Below are 21,668 nucleotides of genomic sequence, written 5' to 3'. Positions count from 1 at the left end.
TTAAGTTACTTTCTTTTTTCTATAGCAAGCTTGAAGTAACTGGAGAAGCATATCAATGTTCTTTGCTTGTGGCAAAAGAGAAGATGCCATCTGGAAGGCTACTTAGTCACTACTGAATTTGTCTAGTTATTTACATGCCTACCTTCAGATGCTCAGACAGAAATGTGGAAAGAGGCTCTTTTTGAATAGCTCAGTTAAAGTCTTGCTGACTCCTCATGGGAAGCATTGGCAGGTAGTTGATTTAGAGATGATTCTGTTAATATGTCAGGTAACTTCATTTTTCCTCTTTGTGTATTTTTATTATTGGAGACACTTATGTGAAAACAGGATCTTCTGGTTCCTCAGCTCTGTTTGGCAATCATCCTGCAGTGGGAAAGGCTAAACCCATGAATAGAGGGATAAGGAGCTAGAAACAGTTCTTTTTTATGTCTTTTATCTAAAAGGGCTTTCTAATTGATTGTCTGTTGTGTAATGGAATTTCATAGCAATCAAGGTAGAAGATGGCAGCAAATTGCAACATGAACTCCTATAAGGCACTGTGGGAAGGGGTCAAAGAAAATATTTTAACAAGAGAAAAAAGGCCAGCCATTCCATTTTTAGTGTCTTGGATGCCAAATTTTACTGTACTGTTATTCTGCAAAGCAACTGAAACCTAGGATGCGTGTATATTCTCTTAATAATTAGAAATAAATTTATGCAGGATATATACTCTTTTTTCTTAGAAATTTGTGCTTTGGAAGCTTCCAGATGTGCCAACAGGTATCTGTTTTCATGACATTTTTCGTTTGAACATAATTAGTTTCCCTGTTAAAATATTTTTCCATGCATGCTCACAAGGCTCTGTTTATGTTGTCTCAGCTCTTTGAAAATTCAAATTTACATTTACACTCATCAAGTATGCCAAGGAAATGATTGTATTAATCTTTCCAAGTTTGCAGAAGGCCATAATACCTTCCTTCTGTAGTTTCTTGCATAAATGAGGAGATTTGAAGAAGAACTAAAAAGTTGTACCAAAGGTTATGTATAAGAATAAGCGCAAAGAACAGTCCAGCTCTTCCTTTTTACATAATTTACAGCCAACACAAATACCAGCTCCTGTTTTGATCGTAAACTTTTTTGGGACAAGAGTAATGCTTTTAAAACTACCTTTGTCTGAAGCCTAGGCACCAGTGGAAAAGAGCTGTCTTATCAGCTTTATTTTGCCAGATCTGAAGCTCTTGTTTCTGTAACAGGCTCTAGCAGTCAAAGAGGAGGACTAAGTGTCATGGCAGAGGTGGCAGCATCTTGTTGAATATGGAGGTGTCTCTGGAATGCCAGAAATTCACATTTTTTTTAACCTGAAGATATTAATCATAAAGAACTGCACATCAGGGTTTGTCAGATGAAGGAGACAACCTTCTGCTTGGTTTTGCAGAAGTGAGGGTGTGTGTGACTTCCTTGGTCTTGGCTAAAAGCTCTGTCCTGGTTGAGGAAAGCATGGGTGTGCTGTGCTTGGCAAACTGAGGTAAATGGAAGCACACTTGAAGTTGTGCAGTGTGGACAGGATCTCTTTGGACTGAGATCACTTTTGGAGAAAGGTGAGAATACAAATTATGTGACAGGTATGTAGTGATGGAAGTGATGAAGACGTGAACTTACTTTTAAAATTATTTTTACCTTATTTTTTCCTAATATTTATATTTTTTGTGTTAGGAAGTGAAATATTTGTTAAAGAAGCATCATCAGTGAATTGTTATAAACAATTGTATCTGTAAATTTCCTTCAGCCTGTTCATCCATTTTTGCCTTAGAAGTTGACATTTTATTGCTGGGGAAATCCAGTGTAAATATGAGTAGCAGTATATTATTCCTGGTTATACAGGAGGTTAAAGCTGAAGTCTCGGGGTGGGCAAACTGCATGCTCAGAAATGTGTTTGTGAGAAATACATTTGGAGGAGATTGTTTGGCTTTGGAGCCGGTGTTTGTTGGTGTGCGTAGTTGTGTCTCCAGTTGGGAGAGATATGGAGTGTCCAGTCAATAGCCTCCATCAGCATGGAGACGTGACTGCCCTTGGCCAAGCCTGCTTTGTATTCCCCCCTCACACTCTCCCAGCGGCTGTGTGAAACCTGCCCCTGGGCTGTTGACAGTGCACCTCTAAAATGGAATCATAATTTTGGTGACTAATAGCCAGAGCGTGTGGCTCCAGCACCCCCCGTCTGGCGGCAGGCTCTCCCCTGGTTGTGAATGTAGTTAGGTGGCCCCCAACTGTTTACAAGACAGCAGAGGTGAGATCTTTGATTGACAAGTCAGAAATGCATTAGATCATTCCCTCTGCCAGTCTCTGGTTCATGCTGTTAAAAATGTCAGCCTCTCCAAGTTTGAATGGCAGCCCGAGGGCCTCAGAAGCTTTTTGTTTTCTGAGATGGAAACACAAATTGGATGTGTGCCTGAGCGCTTCATCCTGGGCTGTAATTTCATCTTTTAGCTAAGAACCACAAGGTACATGAGCAAAGCACCCTGTAAACAATAATACTGGGGAAAAAAATAAACAAGGTCGTGTTTCTGGTACGTTGATCCACTGGTGTCCTGACCTCTATCACGTTGAACATCTCCACTCTGATTGCTGTTCCCTTTGGCATTACAATGAGAGGAGAGAGACTGACACAGGAGGCAAAGATTTAAAGTTGCAGTGCTGTTGCACATTCCTTGTATTGGCTATGAAATATTGAACTGCCACAATGTGACACCTGGTTTTTTAAGCAAAGTTTCTTGTTGGACCTGTTCAGCAGCAGTTTCTCCTGTTTTTCCGCATTTTACCGCTGGGCAAGAGCAATTACAAAGGCCTGAGAGGTGATACAAGAAGGAGAAGAAATGAAGCCAAATTGCATAATTTTTGCATTTGACTCTAGCCCCCATCTGTAGGTCAGACTTTGGGGAGCTTCACTGTAGGAAGACCGAGAGGGTTAGCCTGGCTGGGGATTTCTTTAAGTAAAAGAAGTGCCCAGTGACTACAGAACAGCTTTCTTAAACATATTTAGAATTCATCCCTCTAAATCTAATGGTCTTTTCTGGGTGGTGGCATAACCTGGGTGATGCAGAGGAGCCCACCAAACTCAGAGAGCTGCTGGGGTGTGCTGCCAGATCTTAGCTCTTTGGTAGCAGCGGCGAGAAGATGTTTTCCTCCTTTCAGGTGGCAAAGAAATGAAGGGTACTCAAAGAAATCTTTCTTTGTGGATCAGTGGGAATGGTTTTAGGGTTTTTTTGGTAGTACATCACTAATTTCTAATTACATTTAGTAATTACTTTTAGTAATTAGAAATCTGCATTTATTCTGCACCCATATCAATTGTCAGAAGTTGCATGTGCTCTCATTAGTTCTCAGTCTGAGTATTAAGAAGTGTGGCAGTATCTGTCACTGAGAAATACCACCCCTGTGTGCCCAGCGCGGTGATCAATTTAAACTACATCGTCGCTACAAGGCCTCCCCTCTTCAGCCTCGGCAGTGATGTTCTGGTTACTACGTAACGCGATAAGGTGAGGGCAAGGTCTCCAGCACACCGGCATCAGTTTGGCTGATCAGTTTAAAAAATGAAACAAAACTCAACCGAGTTTTCCTTCCTCCCTCGTTAGGAGTCAGGAAGGTGTGCAAAGCCGTAGTGACAAACGGCATATGCAGCGCTGCGTTGGCGGCGTACAGGTATCTTTTAAAGCTAGCTCCGGTTCCTCAGGATTGCGAACATCTGCTTGGAGGTATTGTGGAGCTCCACAATGCACTAATTGAATTACTCTTTTCTGGAGTTGCAGGCTGCGCTAATTGAATTAGAATGGGGCTGTGCGTGTGTGCGCGCTCCCGCGGCCGCGCGTGCGCGGCGCGGGGCGGGGGCCCGGCCATGGCGCGGACTGTGCTGCGCCCGCCCGGCCGCGCGCGGAACTGCAGCCCCGGGGGGGCCGCGGCCCCTCAGAGCCTCGGCCTCCGGGCTTATTGGCCAAGTAACGTGTTAGCGACTTCGCCGTGCTGGTCCGAAGGCTAAATCTCCCTCGCTTTCTGTGGAGGAGGGAGGCGCTGAGGGGGCACCAGTCACAGACGGTCCAGCGCGTTTAGGTCCAGCCTAGTCCCTGTGACCTGCTCGGCTCTGTTACTGCTTTGGGTTTAATGGCACCACGGGCAGTAGGGGCTTCAGAGGGAGGCTGTGGCACAAGGTCAAGTTGTACCTATTTCTGCACAAGTGGCGAAGAGCTAATAGCACGTTAAGCGATAATTTTAGTTTAGAAATGCAAATATGGAATTTCACCACAAATTTGGAGAAGTCGTGAAGTACTTTCTCACCCATCATTTAAATTTAAGCCAGTGTTAGCCAGAATTCAGTCACTATCTGGAAATATGCAGAGGTAGTTCTGAATAATTTGAAAGGTACATGTGATAGGGAGAACAAAAATGAACTATTTCTTCTTTGAAACTAGGTATTTATGTGGCCCCATACAAATTTCAAGGGGATGAACCTAAACGTTCCCAGTAGAAATGCACTTGCTAAATCCTAAAATTCATAGCTTGAAGAGATACTTTGCTACACTCTGTCGGGTGGGTTTCTTTTTATTTATTCTGCTTTCTGTTGGCTGCTACTTACATGGTGTGTAGAAATAGTCAGATATTCTCTTTCCTGTATTCTTTCTTCTATTGATAACCAAATGACTCAGTTTTCCATAATTTCAACCATTTTCACTCAGTTTTGTCTGTGTTTGGTAGATCATTCTCATAAACCATATCTGAGACAAGATGGTATTTGTTTTACTTTAATGGTTGTTCCTTATATTTTTGAAATACTTTTGAAATAGACAAAAATAATTTGCTAAGATGCTCTGCAAACTAAGTAAAATTAAACTGTCCTTGTCAAAATACATAACCAATACTCTGTGATGTGCATGATTCTTCTTTATTATGGTTGCATACTTGCCCTGTGTCTAGTGATGTTAAACAGGGCTTCTAATTACCACCGAGAATTAGCAAAATTGCTGCTATACATGGAACTCGGGAATTTTCAGTTACATTGAAATTTATTTAACAGCCAGCTGCCCCCCAAAATGAAAAGCAGATTTTTGTTAAACGTTTGAAACAGTTTTTTGTTGCTTTTGGAGGAGAATTGCCAAAGAACTTCATGCATTGATTTGGTTTTGATTTATTTACATTTATAGTTGTTTCTCTCTAGCATTTTATGTACTTATATATATATATATGTGTGTGTGTGTTTGTGTGTATATGAGTATAAAAAAAATTAGGTTGTAAGCCTTCTTGGCTACTTTTCTAAGTAATCAGGTAGACTGCATGTAGTAGCCACTGTGAGTGAAATATCCACATAACTCATTGATCATACCCAAGTATTTATTTAGGGTTCACATCTAGTTTTTAAGTGATTGCCAATATAATTTGATACCATTGTGAAATTTTCTAAATTGTGGCTGTATATAACAAGATCAGCCACTGCCTCTTGCTTACCTTCTACAAAAATCCTTGTAATTTATTCTCTCAAAACAAAGAAAGGAACTGTTCATTCAGCCAATAAAGCTGCATACATTTTTACTCTTTCAGGAATATACCTTGCTCCTCTATCACGTTTTCAGAGTAATAAACTGTGCAGCAACCCTCTGATGTAGGTAATAACATTTGACCTTGCAACAGAGTACGTTCCCTTGTGCAAATGAAGACAAACTAACACATGGATGTCGTGGTGGTTTTTCATTTAAAAAAACCACACACAAAAAATTGGTGTGTAGGATAACACACCTACATACAATGTCTTCTTTTGGTAGAAGTCAGAAATGAGGATGGTTGTGTTGGCGGGATTGGGGTTGTCACCTTTGAAATAATATGGGAGTGAATTTGGTGCTGCCTTAAGAAGCTGTAAGTGGGAAAGAATCCATTCCATTCAGTGTATAAAGTGCTTTTAAAATCAATCTATTTCTAGAACCTAAATTGTCCTGGGACCAACTCTTGATATAAAAATTCATAGAAACCTGTTTTTCTGAGTGTGGTAACTTCTTGCCATAGTGCTGTAGTGTTAGAATTCGCATTGGCCAGGTTGTTCTGTAAATTAAACAGTGACAGCTTCCCTCGGGGGAACAGCCAATGTATTTATGATGATGTGCTGATTACACAAAATACACTGCAAGCAGAAAACAGCTGCAGAGAACAAACCTCTTAAAAGAATACAATTACAAATAGCACCCTCAGTATTTCTAGTGGTGAGAGCAAAATACAGCATGCTAATGCAGCCTTGTAGTTTGCTTCCAAGGAAGAAAAGAGATCTACAAAGAAGAGGCTGAAGTATAGATGAATGCACACATAGTGCCAATGTGGAGCAGCACATAATCCCCTTCTGAAGGTGAAGGACAAGAACACACCTCAGGCCTGCTTTTTGGCTGTCCTTGTTTCTTAAAATTCCTGTGACTGCAACTCCAGCAGCGCTGGCTGGTGAGGCACTGGGGCTCTCCGTCTTGTCGGCATTTCGACTGCTGGGGTTCATACCCTCTGTCCTGGTTAAAAGCTGAGATGTGGTGAGATGACTAATAAATAGTTTGTGCTACCAGTATGCCCATTGTGAGAGAGATTGTAGGAGATGCTATAGAAGGAAAAAAATTCCCTGTTTTAAAGCTGGCCTTTCTTCTGCTGCTAGTTAGTGCTTTGAGGGAACTTGTGGAAATTAATTTCAGTTGTTGTTTTGCACTAGACTGCAGCGTTTCGTTTTTAAAAGGTCCCTGTTTTGTATGTGGAGGGCAAAGGCTTGTTACAGTGCAGTTCAGGATCCAGTTCAGCATATGATAAAACTTGAAACAAAATAGTACTGGAAGATAGTGGAGGTGGAACCATGATCATAAACTCAGGACACAAACAGACTTCAGAAAAGAAAGAGGTCTTTTCTTTGCCTGGAAGCAAAAAATGAGAAGTAACTGGAATTGCTTTGTGTAGTGTGGCTGTATGCAAGACATAAGTTGTGATAAGGACTGCTGTGGTGGGATTTTCTATGAAGGCTTGTTGAAAATGAGGAAAATGTGGCAGTGGCAGCTCGCTCAGCTGCTAATGTCTCACTTTGGAGGGTTGCAAAAGAAAAAAACTCTCCAGAACTCCAGAGCACATTCTTTTTATGCCTGAGATAATCTGTCACACTTAAATCTTTACAATTCAGCATTCTACTTATGGCTATGCCATGTATGTATGTGGGAGAGTGCAAATACTGAGAATGCCCTTTCCATCCACTTTTTTAGAGTCATTATTAGGTATGTATAATGCCTTTTAAAAGTCTGGAATTTCTTGTGTTTGGTGTCTTTTATGTTCCAGGACCATATCAATAAAACATCTTTCAAATACTGGCAAAAAGTCTTCTACTTAAAGAAATGTTGCTTTTTCAACATGCAGATCTGATTTTAAAACAGATGAAGTAACAGCATTGGCACTCTAATTTGAAAGGACTTTATTCACTTGCTTAAAAAGAAGTATTAGGCTTTCCACCTCTGGGTTGCTAGCATTTACTAATAGACTGTTATTCATCTGTCTGTATTTTCTTTAAATCGTTTTTGAGCCTCCCTGTGTTGTCCTGCTCTGCTGACATGTATCCCATGTGGCAAGAGGGAGTTCTGTATAATCACCCTGCTTTAATCAATAGAATAATTGATAAACCAGATAAGATTTAAACTGATTACCTCCCCGAGTAGAACTCCCCGAGGGCCTTGGACTCTCTTAATTTTGACATGTATGTTGTGTACCCCGTGGATGAAGTGCAGTTTGAATTATCTGTTTTTATTTGCTTAATGACGGGGAGGGTGTTAAAGTCAAATGTTTAATTAACCCAGCAATGGGCTGCGCTGTCACTTACACACACATCCAGCTGATTGAGATATCTCACCGAGAATACTGAATAGGAATGATAATGTGGCACTGAGACGGAAGATTGCTTTTTCAATCCATTTGCTGGGTCACTGCTTTGAATGTCTTACTGGATGAAAGGCATTCAGCCTGGAAAAAAAAAAATTCAGCATTTAAGTACATTTTATTTTCCTGGCCCCTTTCCACCAAGAAGTTAACTAAAACAGATATGCTCTCTGTTTAATAAGCCATTCGTGTTGTAGCAAAAAAAGCTGTGACTACTGGATCTCAATAGGCAGTGATCTAGAGCTGTATAATTTCCTATAGGAACAAAATGTTTGCTAGCCCCAAGGTATCTGAAGGCAAGAATCTGTGTACATCTTTATCTTTCTTTCTTTGATTGCTTGACTACCCACCCCATTTGATGGTCTCCATAGCAGGTCCAACTCTTCTTCCTTACCCAGCACAGTGAAATTTATGACAATATTTTGTAGCTCCTTGCTCTAGTTCAAGAAAATGGTGTTTCAGAGTTAGAATTATTTTATAATAGTAGAACCTAACAGTGAGCTGTTAAATTTAAATGTTGCATGAGGGGCTGTTTTGTTACCATATTTAAATTTGGTCTAGCCAAATCAGGAGGACCCAGGGGTTTGTTTCTTGGGTGGCAGCTGTTAAAAGGCTGCGATGCTTGCTAGCTAAATATATATAATGTGTAGTGCCTAATATGTAACTTTCCATTATTTTATTACAAGATTATAACTTTTTTTTTTTTGCTTGATGTGATTGAGGATTGGGGCATGTTTAAACTCCCACCTTTTTTTTCTTTTTTTGTATCAACAATGAGGTTTTTCAACACCACTGTATGGAAGCAAACACACTCTGTATTGGAAGTTAACTAAATTTGCCTCATAGTCCAGTGGTGAATGATCTTTCCTGTAATAAATGGAGCTTTGGAAGCTGGAAAAAGCACCAAAGCCTGCCTGTGTGGACTAATTACTACTTTGAGGCACATTGGGGAGGTGGAGCTGTGTCACCCAAACTGCTCCATGGTGACTCTATAGGTACTTTGAACCTGTTCCATATTGAAAACCAAGTAGTTTGGGCTGCAGGGTCATCTGGCTGAGATTGTCCAAGACATAAAAATCCGTGTGCCTCCACATACAGTGGCATAGACAATATGATGTGAATTCACATCAGCCTAACACTTCAGTGAGATCAACGAGTAGCCATTTTTTTAAACTAACGAGCTGCTTTCATTCACTGTTTTGGGGAGAAACTGTGCCTAAAAAGTTACCATGATGTGGGACACAAAATTTAGGGTTGGTTCCCCCAGGCTGTAATTTTTACTTTGGACAGACAACTTTGTTTTGTATCTCATTTTCCCTGTTCCTACAGTGAAAAATAGGAAGGAAAAACCAACAAGAAAAGCATAAACAGTACAGTGAGATGAGCACAGTTTGGTTGATTTAGGTGTTTGGGAGTGAGAATGCCACAGGCTCTAAGGAAGGGATGTGATGAGAAGTGGAGGTCTTTTTGTCTGCTTGACAGGAAAGCTCAGAATGAGAGCTTTTGAAAAAAAGAGAGTTATAATGATAAGTGTAGGTGATGACCAGGGAGGAGAAGGGAAGGGATTTTATAGTCAGACCAGTGAGATGGCATTGGTTCTTTGAGGGAAGTACTTATAAAAAGTTAGAAAATAATGCTTGAAGAAGGACATGAAATCTACAGCAAAACTAGACACTTTTACAACCCGTTTCTAGAAGCACTTGCAGCTCCTGTGCAGGTGAAGCTGTAATAAATATTGTACAAAGAAAGTTAAACTGTATCTAGAGAATTTTAATAAATAAAAAGTTTTAAAAAACTCTCGCTGGACCTGTTGGCTCTTGCTAACTCTCATTAGTACTCGAAATACGTATTTGACATCTATTTTGAATGTTGGCTTATATTCCAAGCCTGTGAAAGCTGACTTTGTGCTTTCCCCCTACCTTACATATAGGGGAAAGAAATCAAGAAAACGTCTTATTCCAGCATACAAAAGCACTGATAAAAGCCTACAGTTCATGGGCAGGGGAGGGAAGAATCCTGTGAACTGAGAATGAGAGTGTATGATTTCAAACTTTAGTACTTTTAACACCCTGGGATGAGTGTTGAAAATGAATTTTTGTGGAAGGAATGTAACAAAATGAAAGCAACAAAGAAGTGAAAGCAAAGCCTTGATTGTTTCTCTAAGAGGCTTCTGTTGCATGCAAAATCCTTCTTTCTGAAGTATGTGTGGCACAATTCTGCAATCTGGCAGAGAAATTTAACCCCAGCTGAAACTGTTTAAAGATGAATTTGAACATGAATTTAAAAGATTGGAGAAATTGTAAATGTTGTCCTGAAGAATAAAAATGGAAGAATACTGTTTTGTTCAATGTGGGGAGCAGATATGTAAGGGTAAGTCACTAGAAGAGACAAGCCAAAGCACAGAGATAATAAGATTCAGAACAAGTCCTGACACCAGTCTTACATAAGTGGTCTAGTTGAATATTTGGAAGTATACCCATATTATGTGTATCATAAGGTTAATTGGATGTTTTCATCCATGCTTTTTCTGGAATATGTGCTTTCTGTTCCTTAAAAAGATGTAGATAGCTTTGAACTACTATAAAATCTTGGTGTACAAGATGTACTCTATAAAATCATGCACAGAAAGTGTTAGCTATAAAAGCATATGTATACCTGTGAAGGTGCTGATCAATTTGTGCTATTTAGGAAAGAAAATTCTGAAACAGGCCCAGCTGTGAGAAAATGCAAGTAATAAAATTCAGCTAGGGGTCCTTGAGGCTTCTTAAGCTCTAACCTTGTTATGAGGAATGGGGAAGTCGAACTGCCTAATGCAGATGTCTGTGAGTTACAAAAATAACCAGATGTCCTGATTAGCAGAAGCAAATGTTCTTCCCTTAATCCACATGAAATTATATTCAAAGGCTCTCCGGATGTAATGCGTGTGTAAATAAGGCACCAACAAACATTGGAATAGAAAGGGCCATTGGCCAACTAGCTTGCAAGGCTTGAAAGCTTGAATATTAAAAACAAATTTGCCACTGCCGACTGTCTTAAATTCACAGAACAGAATTGTTAAGCAGGGCTGCTTCCCGGAAAACATGGAAAGGCTGTTCTCATTAGCCATATTTTCTCTCTTTCTCTCTTTCTCTATCTCTCTTGCTCTCATTTGAGAAATGTGTATGCAGTGAAGCCAGCTTTTTGAAATTCCCCTAAATGACCTGTTCCCAGCATCTGTATTTCTGTTTGTTTTTTTTTAACTACAACTAGATTTGTGCTGTTTGAAATGCATCTGTTCAACAGATCTTTGATATTTGTGCTGGCTTTTGGTGTTTTAACATTAAACTGAATTTACTGTTCTAATAATGCTGACTTCCCACACCATTACATTACCCTTTATAACCAACCAATAATTAATAAGTCAAATAACTTCATAAGAAACTCTTCTAGATGTTATGGAGGTCCATTTTCAAGTCTTAGCGCTTCGAAAATGTGTATTTTTCCAATTGTAGATTTGAATGAAAAATAAAGGAAAATATGAAGGATCCATTCTACAGATGTGAAAACCAGAATCTTGTCCTGGTTTTGAACTGCAGAAAAGGTTGTTTAAACTTTTGTTACTGTTGGCAGCATTAACATTGAGGCAGACCGAATTAGGACTTGTGTGAACATGTATGTGTCTGGTTGGAGTGTTGTATTTTTCCATTTTCAATGCTGTCAGAGCTCCAGTTTTAAGAATTTAGGTTGTAGTAGGTATCTGAGCTGCTTGGGCATGAATTTGAACTTCATTTATTTAGGCACCATGTAAATGTTCTGGGTGGGGATGAAGTCCCTCTCATAGGGCGTTTATAAATATATTGGAGGGGGAAAAAAAGCCCGGATTCTGTGCAGCCAACAAGGTAATAGATACATAAACAGGACAGACATCTCATGCCAGTCTGCAAAGCAGACACTGAACTGGAAAGTCAGTTTAACTTACTCCCTTTCCTTTTTTGCTACCAGTCAGTGCAAGGCAGGCTGCAGTTTCTTTGCCCTCTCCTTCCGTCATTCTAACGCTCAGCCTTAAACCCCTTGCAAAAGTACCATTTAACTTTAAACTTGTAAGAGCTGGGAAACTTGTCTGTGCCTTCATTCCAGGCTGAAGTCACCCCCTTGTGCCTACACATTGCAATTTATGGTGTTCTCTAAAAGGATCTAATCTTGGTGAATGTTCAGAGCAGCAAATGCCGAGGAGGAATGGGGTCTGATACTTATCTCTGCATTTTCATTGCTGTGGATCTCCCTGTGTGTTACAGCTGTCATTTTTGTTTTATCTACCGAACAGCAGAGAATTGCCTTCAAACTTGCAGCTTTCATACTTGTTCTTCTCAAAGAGCATTAGCAGTGTTAAGGACTGCTTTTATATATTATAGTGACTAGCCAAATAAGCATGAATTTGAATGTTTTGGGTCTCGTGATAGGAGAAAAAAGAGATGCTATCCTTAAATGTTTTTCGTGGATCTTAGACACTTATTTTTTTTAACAGTAATACTGCTTCAGGCTGACACTGGCTATGCCAGGATTCATCCTTGCACTGTTTGAAATGGCTGAGATATTTATAAACTGACAGACAGCATTTATAAAATGAGGATGCTGACAGTCCCTTAACGATAACAATGGGCTCGGACTCATCTATCACTTACAAAGGTTATTGGAAAGGGAACATAAGGCTTCTATGTGCCTCTAGTCTTAGACTGGCACTTATTTCCACACATCTCTCTTTCTCTCTCTCTCTCTCTCTCTCTCTCTCTCTCTCTCTCTCTCTCTTTCTCTTTTTCTCTTGCCTCTGCCTCCCTCCACTTTTCAGTCCACTCTGGCTGACATGGGCATCAGGCAATTACAGCTAATTTCTCCACAGCTTTACCCAGTGAGTGATTCTTTGTCCTGTTTTCTGCAAGAAATTGGTGCGAATTAGAAGACAGCTAACTTTGCAGCATCTTGGGGCAACACCCCCTTTCTCTCAAATTCCCCCTCCTAAACAAAAGGAACATCCTGACTTCTGGCAAACTGCTGGCTTGAATTGGGAGAGAAGAGCAGTGTGACAGACTTAACCTGGGGCTGGGTGGGGGTTAAACAGGCCTTCTGCTTCCTTTTTCTTTCATATAGCACCAGTCTGCAGGCAGAATGCTGATGTACCTACTTTATTCAGTGGCTCCCTCTTGACTGAGACAGTACCCTTCTGTCCTTGGTGAGGAGGACCAAGTGCAGCGCGGGGACACTTCCAGGAACATGAAAAAGGATGTCTATTATTTTCAAGCTCTGATAAAATGCTGCATTCATTCAATGCACCTAGGAGCTTGAGGGTCAGGTTGTATCAACAGTTTGCACTGGAAAAGGGGAAGTGCACTATTTCACTGGTGTGTGCTAAAGCATCTATTTTAATGTGGCAGCAGAAGTACTGAGAGAGCTACGTGTGGCATCCAGTTTGCCCTTGAAACATTTACTCTACTGTAACTGTTTGCACACTGTGTTCCCACTGTATTATTTGCTTAGAGACCTAAAATACCCAAGTAGATTTCCTACATGAGGTTGGATCTGCTGATACCAGTAAAAGCACACCCTGCCCAGGCTTCTGTTTGAACTGATGTATACACACGCAATGGCTGGAGCGAGACTTGATTGGCTTGAGGGGGTCTATTTATCAGGGAACTCGATTAAAATACAGACTGCACATGACATCAAATTTGTAATCATTTTTCCACAGCAAGCAAGCAAGCATTTTCTATATTGGATGCAGGTGTTTAAAGCAATAGTGTGTTTTAAGGGCCAGTGCAGCACAAATTCTGGCCTTTGGGATAAAGACAAGTGTTTTGCCTGCATAAACAATATATTATTTTTTTTCCCCCCCTCCCCGAGGTCCACACACACCTAGTTTCCCTCAAGCTCATCATCTCTGTCAGGTTAATCAATAGGCACCGTATGGCAGAGGGTCAGTAATCAGTGTCATCGTGCCTTTAAATCGTGTTGAAAATTTGCTTAAAGCCTGGGCCAATTAACATCGAGATGATGAATGGATGGGTAGATGGGAAGAGCCTGGCGCTCAGGGGCTTTGTGAGAAGGAGATGCTCAGCTGTTGAGCAGCAGACACCAGCGAATAAAATCAGCCATTCATGTGAGCTCAGTCCACCCACTCTTAATGATAATGTCAATCTAGCAAAATATATACACATTGGAGTTGTCATGAGTTCATAAATCAAAGGAGTTTGTCAAAGGCATTCAGATTAACGAGGCAGCAGCAATAACAAGTCAAATTTGCATAGAGAATTGCCCGAATCTCAGTAAATTATGATCCTGTTTTTCATTTGATTATTTGCTAATGTCTCAAGAGGGAGAATGATTATATTAGCATGCAAAATCTACTCCAGAAGTAGAAATCCGAGGTATAGCAGACCAGCACACGATGACAATTAATCAGTTTCTGCATACTAGCATAAATGCACAAGGCCCAGAAATGAACTCCTTTTTTATTATTATTTCTCCTTGCTACTGATCCAAATGGTTCAGCTTGACAGAGACTTTATATTGCTTTAACAGTGTTCTGAATTGTGCCTGCAGGCAAGACATAGTTATGCAGCTATAACCAACCTATCCATCTGCCAACCAGATTGGAATTCTCCTATCCAAGGCTTCCATTAACCCCCACTGACAGCTCCAAACAGGATTAAGAATTTGAAAGCATAAAAAATAGTTGTGCTCTTCACACAGGCACACGCTTCTCCCCCACCCCCACCTCCACACACTTGGAAAAAAGGCTGCGTCTGTACTCTTTTATAATTAGTGCAGGGCAGAACAGCATCAAAGAAAGCCTCCCCCAGTTGGCAGGGGTTTGATTTCCACCACGACGAGCGAGGCGGTACTAAAGGTAGCTCTGTCCAATTGGTAGTCCCTGGGAGTGCATTTCTCTGTGTATTATATCTCATTCCCAGCAGTGTTTTGCTGGGCTGTGTACACAAAATACTGCATGTCATCTCCCATCAAATGCTTCAGTCTGGGGATTTTGTATGCATTGTAGCATGTTGTGTTTAGCGGTGGAGGAGGCTTCATGGGGAGAGTTAAATAGTAATAATTTTGTAGTGGTCTTTAAGACAACCTGCCATGGAGTTATATTCTGTTAATTACAGGCTGAAGTTTTAAATGCAAATCAGATTTAAAAGGATCTCATTACAGGCAGTAGCCATTTTAGGAAAAATGAGCAATGGAAGGCAGAGCCCCTTTACAGGAATCTCCTGCTAGAAAGAAATTTTGAAGATTACGAGAAATATGAGCTTGAGTTTCCCGGCTTCTCTTCCCAGTGCTTCCACTGTCATTGTGTGACCTTGGGCAAATAAAATAAAATTATTTTACCTGTCTGTGGAAAGAGGGGATGCTTTGGAGACTTCAGCATCTTATCTTGCCTGTATTTGTTCAAAAGGAGAGACCCCTGCATGTAAGCACGCTTTTGGTCAGCCTGGCTTTAGTCTATGGAGGAAGGCTTGCCTGCGGGATTTAAAAATCTTCCCTGATGGAAGGGAGTTTGAATGGCTTTTCAGATTTCCATATGCACTGGTTTTCTTCACTTCTTTCATCCTAACAAATTCCAACACTCACCTACTACGTATCAAGTACAGTCGCCGCAGATCTTTAATATTCCCAGTGAGTACACCCAACTTACCGTCTGGATACCAAATGCTTCTTTCCAGGTCTGTGCCCGGGACATGCGTTTCAGTAACCACGAGAGGGTGCTCAGAGCGGTTCCTCCCTTTGTCTGCCTCTCCTGTGGCCAAGAGCATCGCTGAAGTCCTGCTGAAGCAAACCTTATTCTGGCCTCACACATGTTTATCCCTCCTCCCACCTTGTTCAGCGAGGAGAAATATATAGATGTACCGTTTCAGTCGATTACGTTATGCTCTTCCCATGGCCATGGCTAAGTGTTGCCCTGTCAAGTGAAATTCACTTCCATGCAGCTACAGTTAGTCCTGAAATATGTGGGGTCCTGTACCTGCACCTGGATTGATAGGTTTCCTATTCCTGAGAAATGAGCGGGAGTTATAAACATCTGTGCTTTTTCTGAAGTGTAATGCTTTCCAGTCATTCTGTCTTCACCAAGCGTAACTTACTTGCCGACAAAAAGTGCATGAGCAGCGCTCCTCTTTAATAGTCTGCTATCGGAGCTGCTGTGTTGGTGCTGTAGAATGGTGAGACGCCAAGCTGTGAACCACCATATGCACTTGGCAGTCTTTGTCTGGTCTTTGTTCAGCCAACCTCTTAGCCTTGCCACCTATAAAGATAATGAATGCAAAATGGTCCTCTGCTTGCTCTTAAAATTAGATGCTCAGCTTAAAGAAAAAGTAGGTAGCTTGATGCTTTGCAGTAACTAGGAATTTCAAAATAAGGGCTGACAGTTCACCAGCAGTTCCTGCTTTTTGATGTTTTCTGAGGGAGGATCCTTAGTGGTTTTGAAAGGCAAGATTTCACTGTCGTAGAGAGATTATTTGGAAGCGGAAATTGTTCTGGCAGTTTTTGTAGGGAAGCAGGTGAGTGTTGAAAACACATCCAGACGTAGTAAACAACCCCTTCAGCTCCCCAATACAACAAAATACATTTCCTGGAAATGTATAGTAACTCACCTCAGGTTCTCATGTTTTCCACTCTTGATCTTTTCTTTCCAAAGCACAAAAATTAAAATACTAACTTCAATTAACCACTTACGAAACTGAATTTCATGAGCAGAAAAGAACAGCTTTAATGTCTGACCTTCCTTTTTTTAATGTATGTGATTCTAACTTCTATGGTTTTACAATCTCAGTCCTTTCTAAGCTAGATTTAATGTAATAGCTTGGTCCTGACTGAGATCTCATACAAAAACTTTTAAAAGCTGACCTCTTACAGCAATTTGTCAGGCCCGTTTAGGATTGATTTCCATTATAAAACCCTGGTTACAGCATCCCACATGACATGGTGCCTTGTGAGTTCTATATCTTGTTTTTAAAAAAAAAAAAAAAAATTCGAAATCACTAGTAGGTCTGCAAACCTTGATTTACTCCTGACCAGTTTATGACATCCCAAGTGGGGTTTTATTGTTGTGTTCCTCTCCCCCCACCCCTTATCTGCCATTTCTCAGCAAACAGCTTCTACTCCTGCCCTGTCTCCTGGCTGCACCTTTCCTCCCCCTTCCCCAGACCAGTGAGTGGCCTGTGCTGCCCAGAGGGTGCCTGATCACGCAGCACTGCAGTGGGCACGCGATGCTCTGCTCTGCTGATGGCTTCCCGCAGCCTGTGTGCTCGCTGCTGGCCCTGCACTGCCACGCTGGCTGTTCGCAGGGCCCAGCTCCTCCTTTGCCAACAGATGCCACTTCTGTCTCCTGAGGTGCTGGGCTGGAAGCTGTCTCTGTGAGAAGCCAGGCAGAGCCGTGCTCAGCGAAGGACAGGTTATTTGGGGGACAGGTACAGAATGCAAACTTCTGCCATAATAAGCACACTCCTGAGCTTGTCTGCAAGTAACTGGAAAACCACCCTTTTCCTGGCAGAGCTTTCCCTAGGCAGTTTTTCTGTATCTCTTTAAAACCTGTTTAGTTGCTCACTGCTGAATGCATGGGAATGTGGCCTGAGGCTATGAATACTGTGGTGATCAAACTGATTTTAGATGTGTGTGTGGGATTCCCCCAAAGCTGGCTGTCATTACTCTGTCAATGCAGTGGCTGAACCTGTGCAAAGGAATGTTGTCTTCCAGAGTAGCTGACTTTGGCAGTGAGGTCAGGATTTTCCCCACCTCTCCAGCAGTTTCTAACCAAACCTTTGCAACCGACTGTGCACATCCTAAAATAACTATAGCTTGTCTTTAAACCAAGTGATAATTGGTTTTAATCATGATGTTAGCAGGGCATAAGTTTCCTGGCTATGTTTCTTACTCATGCTGGAAAAACTCCTTGTATTTCTTGTCCACTGTCTCCTGTCTTACTGATGTTCTTTTTTTGGAGGTGACAGCTTACATTTTGGAGCATCAATATTTCTAGAAGTTGTAAATATATGTAGAGTCAGAGGGCAGGAGTGAAAACCATAGTTATATTATCATACTCTACCTACACAATATTTGGGGTTTTTTTGGAAGGATCTCCTGACAACCTCTTTTACAATAATTTAGCTCTATCATGATTTCTCTATGATTTTTGGCAGCCAGGCAGACTCACTGCAATTAATAATGGTTGGGCAGATTAAAAACATAGGGGCACAGAGAACAACAACTGCACCCACTAACAACCTTTTGCTTTCAACAGGTTCCACTGTTTTAAGTCATTATTCTGGGGTGTTGAGGAGCACTGGTGTTGCCATGCTGATTCAGCCGCCGTTTCAGCTTTTCAAAGTAGCTGTTATTAGAAGTTTAAGAGTAAATCCCTAAAGCACAGGCTTCTTCAACAGATACCTGCACAATGGTGTGTTTCTGTATTGAGGAGGAGAAATTCTTTCTCTGCCATAAGAAGCTGTTTGGCATAAAAGTACAAGTTAGCCTCCGGTATGCGAATGTGTAAAATACTGCAGCCTGTGTAGTAAAAATATTTTGTTTCTTTTCTCCTTGCAGAGTAATATTAGGGATAAGAACTGAATTAAAGCTTACTTTCTTTCACAGAATTCCTCTGAGAGAGAAGACTGTAATAATGATGAGCCCCCTAGGAAGATCATTCCTGAGAAGAATTCACTTAGACAGGTATGTGATCAGTCTCTTTAAAAATGCGATAAAACTTTCTGGGTATTTGAATCCTTAAATGCTCCTGGAAGCTGAAGTCTGGCTTGTGCTCATGGAAATCCTTTTTTTTCTTCTTCAAAGTCTAAACAAGTCACATTGTACCCAGGAAAATCAGACACAGAGATTTAGCTTTCAGGGGAGTTTGATGACTTTTTGCAAAGAAATATATACTACAGTGTAGTTCAGTCAGCTGTGACTCTCTATTTGGTGTTCATCAAGACCTCTTCAGCCTTTTCTTCTGTAATCATTCCTGTCTTGTTTATAGTATATTTTGCCTTGCCTCAGATTAAAAGCCTCAAAATGTTCTACAACAATTAAGCTTTTTATTGCCCTTGAAGGTAAATTTTCTTGGAGGTGATATCCAGGTTAATAATCTGAAAAATGACCTGTTCTTGTTTCTTTTACTTTCATATAAATGACTAATAGGTAAAAAGGAGAAAGGATGGTCTAATAAAACATCTCTTTGCATGTTACATATGGTAAAGAAAATTTCTTACCAATTCAAAAGAAACCCTTTTTTTAATCCCCATGACCAAGAAAGGGAGTCTGGTATATGCTTTCTGGGGAATTTAAGTTGGATTTAGTGATTTCTGATCCATTTTCACCTTGCTCTTTCTCCCCACTGCAAACTTCAGGCAGCAGAAACAAAATCATGTCCATGCCTTAGCTGCCTGAGGTTCCTGCCTGGTGTATCAAAATAAAATCATTGGTGAATGTGACTTAAATGACTACCCCAGGCCACACATTCCAACAGCTGAGGAATTGTCACATTTCCTTCTGCATCTCAGCCACAGGAGCAGCAGTCTCAGGCAGAGGAGTAAGGGTGGTACTGTACTGCCCCACGTCTGCTATTTCAAAGAGAACCATAGTAAAGGAAGAAGTATCCTTTAGATATAGCATGCTTATGCTCAGAGTTGTTGGGTTTGGATGGGTTTGTTTTGTTTTGTTTTTTAATAATGTATTGTGCTAGGAGTGTTTGATTTTGTGGGAGTAGGTGCCATGGACTACATGTGGCTATGACAGGTCCATCTAACAGATGTAGTCCATGTAAGTCTTTCAGACAAGAGGCAATATGCTGGCATAATAACTGAGGCCCCATATATAGCTGAGAAAGATTACCTTGCAGAATCAAACTTAAAATGTTTATGACATTCAACAACAAATGACAGCTGGAGGAAGAGGGGAGAGCTACTAGGTCCTTATTGTGTATTCCCAGGATAACCAACAAGGTCCCCAGCATAACAGAAAATCGGGTTTTTTTTCGTCTTTGGGTTATATTATTGATGGCAAATCCTCAGTTTCAGCAGGAAAAGATTCATAGTAAGAGGTATTAATTCAAAAGGAACCTGAGTTATTTGTTTTGTGTGTCTTCTTATTGCACTGAGTCCTTCCTCATGATTATTGATTGAGGAGACAGATATTCACAAGCTGTATTATACAGATGAGAAAGGTACAGTTTCTTGAGTTGGATTTCCCTTCCATTATTTTGCAATCTACAGAAGTTTTCTTGGTGTCTGGGGAAAGTTGTCTTTGCCCACAGTGTTACGACCCGCCCCAGGAAAAAGGGGGCGGAGGGGGTAACCCAGGTTTTATCAATAATTCCTTTGGGGTGGATTAAAGTGAAACGACACTAAATAATCGGTGTTTGAAAACATATATTGACAAGATTTATTTTAACAGTTTTGTATCAATAGGTATGTTAACATTTTGGGTGTTGTCATAACCTTTCTGGGGAGGAGGAAGAATGAATAGGGGAGAGAAAGACAGGGTAAGAGTAAGGGAGAGCAAGAAAAAAAGATGAGATAATCACCGCCCACTGGATCCAGCGATGTCTTGATCCGCAGGTGGTGGGGGGAGAAGGAAAAACAAAAAAAACCCCGCCAAAGCCCCAAAGTCACCAGTCAAAATCCATATCCTTAGCACATCCCCCAGGGCGGGGAGTTGTTTTCATAGGTTGGTGTCCCCATTTTTGGCGCGGAGTTCACGTGGTGGGCGTGGTAAACTCGGCTCTTCCCGCCTTTTCAGGGCTTGACATCTTCTGCACTGGAGGAGCGGGGGGGATGGGCCCAGTTGCCCATCAGAAAGTCAAAAGCCTGCAGAAGTCTCTTAGACTGCATAAATCATTAACTGTTTCAGTCTCTGACACACAGGACCACAATTCATCGTAACAAAGGTGACTAGATATCAGGAATACACCTAAAAACTACTTGTAGTGTCCCAGTATTTCATATTGGAACTAATTTATGTGGACATGTTTCATGTTAAAGATGGTTAGCTGTGTTTCACAATATTGAGATGTTGTATCAGTCTCCATCTTTGTTTCCAGTCTTTACAGTAACAGATGCAGGACAAAATCCTTGGGTCTTCTGATTGCTACCTGGGACCTTTTGTGTTGAGAACAGTCTTTGTAGATAAGTTCAAGATGTAGTCTTAGTCTTAAAGCAGGTGCCCTCTTGTCTGTATTATAGGAGGTGATTGTCCACAATTTTGTGCCTGTTGGAGAAGAAATTTTTGGTTCTTTACATAGCATAAATAAAGCTGTCTGAGCATTTTGAAAGCTCAGATTGTTCCTCTTCTCTATTAGCAATGGACAGAAGCAGTGGGGAGCTTTCTAACTCTTGCTCTAGAAATCAGACACATATGAAGCCGTGTGCCCAAACTCTCATAATCAATGAGTGATTCCTACAGGAAGGTATGCATAGTGACTACTCTGCTTTAAATCTATCTCTACTTTGTAGAACCAAAAAGATCTGACCTGCAAATGCTGTCAAAGCAGTAATACAAAAAACATGCTTTCCACCTTAGTGGAAAGGTGCTAACTTGGTAAATATTGAGTGTAGTTTCATCTTTTCTGTTCCTCCTTTAAGACTCCCTTAGTATTTCATTATTGGGGAACATGGACCTACATGCACAAAGGAATTGAGTGTATGTGGGTAGAAGAGAAATCTGTTTACTTAAACGGTCTTTCCAGAGAAAGTATCCACATATTTAGTACTTTTTGATTAGTCTTAGAAAATGAATGAGATGCATTA

The 21,668-nt window shown here is 40.9% G+C and overlaps 1 protein-coding gene across 5 annotated transcripts in view; it reads left to right on the top strand.

Annotated features, from left to right (window-relative positions):
- The window catches only part of BTRC (beta-transducin repeat containing E3 ubiquitin protein ligase), a 123,148-nt gene that overhangs the window by 30,041 nt on the left and 71,439 nt on the right, over positions 1 to 21,668 (top strand). For all 5 annotated transcript variants that reach the window (XM_027647900.1, XM_027647898.1, XM_027647902.1 and 2 more), the window contains one exon: positions 18,520 to 18,597. In XM_027647900.1, coding sequence (XP_027503701.1) covers positions 18,520 to 18,597 — 78 coding nt within the window. The remainder of the gene's footprint in view (positions 1 to 18,519; positions 18,598 to 21,668) is intronic.

Source organism: Corapipo altera, unplaced genomic scaffold (assembly GCF_003945725.1).
Source record: "Corapipo altera isolate COAL_440 unplaced genomic scaffold, ASM394572v1 56, whole genome shotgun sequence".
Classification (NCBI taxonomy): domain Eukaryota; kingdom Metazoa; phylum Chordata; class Aves; order Passeriformes; family Pipridae; genus Corapipo; species Corapipo altera.
Note: the sequence above shows the minus strand (reverse complement) of the source record. Positions and strands in the feature narration are given on the sequence as shown.